The following is a 4,885-nucleotide window of genomic DNA, read 5'->3' on the forward strand; positions in this document are numbered from 1 at the left end:
AAAATAAACTTTGTCTCTAGATCAGGCATAAAATGGAAAATGTACAAAGGAACTTCAAAATTAACCCACACTATTGATCAGTTAGAATTAACAAATGTTTTCAGAATACTCTATCCAACAGAATCAGAATACAAATTCTTCTGAGTGCCCCATGTAACCTTCTGAAAATTACAGTACCTTCTATGTCATATAGTAATTCTTAACATACACAGAATAATTGGTTATTTCTTAAAAGTCATTTTCTTGGCTTCCACAGTATGGCCGGCAACATTAGCTGGCGCTCACTGAACTCTAACTGGAAAGGAGCCGACTATAAGAGACTGAACTGTATTTGCCTCTATTTCCAACAGACTCACGTTCAACTTTTCCTCACAAAAATAGCAGGGAAATTTTTATTAGTCTTTTTTAAAAAAAAATTTAATATGAAAATATAGCAAAAAAAAAAAAAAAGAACCTAAACTTTAGTAACACAGATGGAACAATCCGCAGCAGCGGCAGGAGCGGTGGGAGAAGAGATTTAATTTAGTTGATTTTCTGTGGTTGTTGGTTGTTCGCTAGTTTCATGGTGATGGAAGCTGCACATTTTTTCGAAGGAACTGAGAAGCTACTGGAGGTCTGGTTCTCCAGGCAGGAGTCCAACGCAAGCCAGGGATCTGGGGATCTGCGCCCTATCCTGAGATGGGAGTGGGATGTCCTTTTGAAGGATGGGCAATATTCAATCATAAGTGTGACAAAAACTGACTAGCAGGAGGCTTATGTATTCAATGAGAGTAGTATGTTTGTCTCCAAGAGACGTTTCATTTTGAAGACGTGGCACCACCCTCTTACTGAAAGCACTGGTTCCCCTCTTGAAGTTTGCTAGGGATTACAGTGGGTTTGACTCAATTCAAAGCTTCTTTTATTCGTGTAAGAATTTCATGAAGCCTTCTCACCAAGGGTACCCACACCGGAATTTCCAGGAAGAAACAGAGTTTCTTAATGCAGTTTTCCCAAATGGAGCAGCATATTGTATGGGATGTATGAATTCTGGCTGTTGGTACTTGTATAATACTTGGGATTTCCCAGAAAGCCGAGTAACCAATCAGCCAGATCAAACCCTGGAAATTCTGATGAGTGAGCTTGACTCAGCAGTTATGGACCATTTCTACATGAAAGATGGTGTTACTGAAAAGGATGTCACTCGTGAGAGTGGAATTCGTGACCTGATGCCAGGTTCTGTCATTGATGTCACACTGTTCAATCCTTGTGGCTACTGGATGAATGGAATGAAATCGGATGGAACTTATTGGACTATTCACATCACTCCAGAACCAGAATTTTCTTATGCTAGCTTTGAAACAAGCCTAAGTCAGACCTCCTATGATGATCTGATCAGGAAAGTTGTGAAAGTCTTCAAGCCAGGAAAATTTGTGACCATCTTATCTGTTAACGAGAGTTCTAAGTGCTTTCACGCAGTGCTTTCTTCACCCCAGAAGATTGAGGGTTTTAAATGTCTTCATTGCCAGAGCACTATGTTCAATGATTACAATTTTGTTGTTGCTAGTTTTGCTAAGAAGCAGCAACAGTAGCAGAGTTAAGAAAAATAAAGAAGAAAAAATGCAAAAGGAGAAGAAAAAATGCATAGAAGGTGGTGGCAGTGGCTGCTTTCTAGATGTTGATACTGAGGTCCGTGCTTTCCATGACTACCATCCCGTAGTGCAGAAAGCCCTACGTGTAATGATAGTGTGATCATTTTGAAGTATATGCATTATTATATCAAGGAGTTAGATATCTTGCATGAATGCTCTCTTCTGTGTTTAGGTATTCTTTTCCACCCTTGCTAAGAAATTGAAGTGCGTGTAGAAAAAAAAAAAAAGAAAACTTTTCCCACGTGAAACTTTACAACTCTTGTGAAAACAATTTGATTTATGCACAGTATAATATTTCTGCAATTATCATCCAAAATTCCCCACAGACAAGGCTTTCATTCTCATTAGATGTTGGCCTCAGCTAACCATCTGGGACCATAAATTTAATTTAATTCAATTAAATTGCTGCCAGAATTTTATGTCCAGTTACCTCCACTTTCTAGAACATATCATCTACTAATGTTAATAAAATCAAATTTTTACTACATACAGGTGTTTTTTACAATGACAATTAAAGTTTTTCTTCAACATGTTCAGTCCTCAAAAGAAAAAAAAGTCATTTTCTTTGTCACTTCCCTAGACAAATGTGATGTTTTATTATGTACAAAATATAGATCCTTATATTTGTAGACAAGTATCCCAATAACTACTCATCCAAGAAGCTTCTTTTGCAACAGAAAGGGACTACCACAGATTTCTATAGCTGGTCACACATAGACATTGTGTGTGAACTGCCCAACCCTAAGTGATACATCTACAATGGAACCTCTGCACCTGACTCATGGTACATAGCAGAACAAAGAATAGAGGAAATACTAGTGCACCTCTCAACTCTCATCAATGAAGCTCTCTCATGCAACAGAGGACTGTAAACACAAAAATATACAAATGGCTAAACTGGAGAGAATAAAAATCTGCAGAGTGTGGGTCTTTGGACAGGACTCCTATGTTAAAATTCCCCCACCCAGGGCTCAGGGAGAGAAACATTGTAAGAGCCAATGAGGTGGTACATGATCATATGGAAATAGAGTCTCTTATAGGCTCAGGGGTTGTTGCTCATGCTACAGTCATGGCGTCAGCATGCACAAGACCCATGGAAAATCCAGCAGACAAAAATCCAGCATAGAACTGTGGAAATGAGCAGCAGGCCCCAATCTTAGCCAAAGAACTATTGGCAACTCATTACTGCTGGGTGAGGAAGAGCTGATCTTCTTAAACGGAGGGGCCCTAGATAGGCTTATCAGTCAGTGGATGAACTTGCACTGAGAGGAAACAGGGGACACTTATTTGGCTCAATAGGCCTAACACAATTGAAAGAATGCACGGAACCCAGTGGGGGGTCTAAGGGTGGGTATCAATGGAGTAGGGGATATAAAGCAATTAAGGTGTTCTGTATGAAGTATGTAAAAATTCAACTAAAAATTAACAAAAAATTTAAAAAAGGAACAGTAGTGAATATGGACATTTGCCTTCAGAAATTATGAAAAATAAAGAAATGAATAAACCAACATACAATTCTGGTTTACCTGAAAGAATTCTGGGGAACTAAGAAAGTCACATAACCACACTGTGACAAAGTATATGAGTAAAGCTTGAAACAATGGCATGAATTTCTTTGGTAAAGAAATTTAAAACAAAGACAAGTCACATACTTTTTCTGTAAACAAAAGAGCTTGTTCAGAAGTCACCAGTGCAGTATACAAAACCACATGCAATAAATTTTATATGAAACGCATGATATGATGCTTAAATAACACTGAAATTTAGGAAAGGAAGACACCAATCAACACAGATTGAGAATAATAGTCACACAAAATATCAGTACAAGTGAAGATGGGAGGGCATTGAAAAGTAAATGCTGGAAATACATTACTTACATAAGCTAAACGGTTCTTAAAATTCAGATTTGCAATTACTGTTTCCAAAACAATTAGGACAGTCAGGTTCATTCTTGAATAGATGTAGGAAAGGACCTGGAGACAGGTCCCTGGTGGAGCAAATAAATAAAACTCATTTTCATGAGTTTTAGCTTAGTGTACTGTGCTGGATAGCTTTAGTGTCAACTTGACATACCTGGGTTGAGGGAGCCTCAATTGGGGAATGGACTCCATTGGACTGGCCTGTTGCCATGTCTGAGGGCTTCTTCTTGATTGTTGAGTGATGAGGGAGGGCCCAGCCCATGGTGAGTAGCACCACCCCTGGGCAGGTGGGCCTGTGTTGGATAAGAGAGCAAGCTGAGCAGGGGCCAGGGGTGCAAGCCAGTAAACAGCGTTCCTCCATGGCCTGTGCTCCAGCTTCTGCTTCCAGGTTTCTGCCCTGAGTTCCTACCTTGGGCTCCCTAATGAACTGTGACCCGGGAGATGTAAGATAAATAACCCTTTCCTCCCCAAGTTGGTAGTGGTCAGAGTGTTTTGTCACAGCAATGAAGAACAAACTAGGGCATGTACTAAATGCTGTATAATTGCATACTTTCTAGTAAGTTGTATAAAAGCACAAAACACAAATCTGGTCTAGCACCAGATGCTTTTTTGTCTCAACAAACTTGATCCTCTCTCTAAATCTCACAATTATTGAAGTAATTGAATAACAACAATTTAAGTAAATAATGGTAGTATGTATAAGGATTGTGTAGGAGAAACTATAAAACTCATGACCAGTTGTATTTAGTGTCAAAAGTAACTAATCTACACATTATACAGGTCATTATAATCCATAGTTTTAAAATCAGGTTTTTTTTATGGTGCATAGATTTATTACTAACTCATTACATTCAGCTTGACCAATGGCTTAGTGATCCCTGGTAAGAAGCTACTTAACTTAAACCATCAAGATGTATCTTTTGGTATGAGAAGTGAAGGACACATTATGATAAAGCCAAAACTTATTAACATAAATATGATGAAATTTACATAGGAAAGAATATTAGGTAATTGAATCCAGTCATATGAGGAATTCTTACCAGTTTTTTGAAAATTACTAATATGAAACAGAATTGCAAATATGCTGTCAACATATGAAAATGTTAACATTTTTTCAATGTACAAAGTGTTGAAAACAGTTGATCTATAAAAATATGTACAGAAATCTTATTTGGAGAAAATATTAAAAAGTGAAAAATAGTTAAATCCACTTAAGAAAGCTATTTGTTCTTAAGTAGATTATATATATGTATATATAAATAAATAAATAAATATATATATATATATAGAGGGAGAGAGAGAGAGAGAGAGAGAGAGAGAGAGAAAGGAAAATCCCAA

General features: G+C 37.6%; 1 protein-coding gene across 1 annotated transcript; it reads left to right on the top strand.

Annotated features, from left to right (window-relative positions):
* The first annotated feature begins 568 nt into the window (after positions 1-568).
* On the top strand, positions 569-1,568 carry LOC103751576 (S-adenosylmethionine decarboxylase proenzyme-like). Its single transcript, XM_017794861.1, has 2 exons — positions 569-677; positions 1,036-1,568. The coding sequence occupies exons 1-2, from the start codon at positions 569-571 to the stop codon at positions 1,566-1,568; spliced, it is 642 nt and encodes a 213-aa protein (XP_017650350.1).
* Positions 1,569-4,885: the final 3,317 nt, after the last annotated feature.

This window comes from Nannospalax galili, unplaced genomic scaffold, assembly GCF_000622305.1.
Source record: "Nannospalax galili isolate Female #2095 unplaced genomic scaffold, S.galili_v1.0 scaffold767, whole genome shotgun sequence".
Lineage (NCBI taxonomy): Eukaryota > Metazoa > Chordata > Mammalia > Rodentia > Spalacidae > Nannospalax > Nannospalax galili.

What these genes read in the sequence shown, in the direction of transcription:
- LOC103751576 (XM_017794861.1), top strand. Translation starts at nt 569, where the DNA reads ATGGAAGCTGCACATTTTTTCGAAGGAACTGAGAAGCTACTGGAGGTC. An exon ending in GGATCTGCGCCCTATCCTGA is followed by an intron (nt 678 to 1,035) that starts GATGGGAGTGGG and finishes ATTCTGGCTGTT; the next exon opens with GGTACTTGTATAATACTTGG.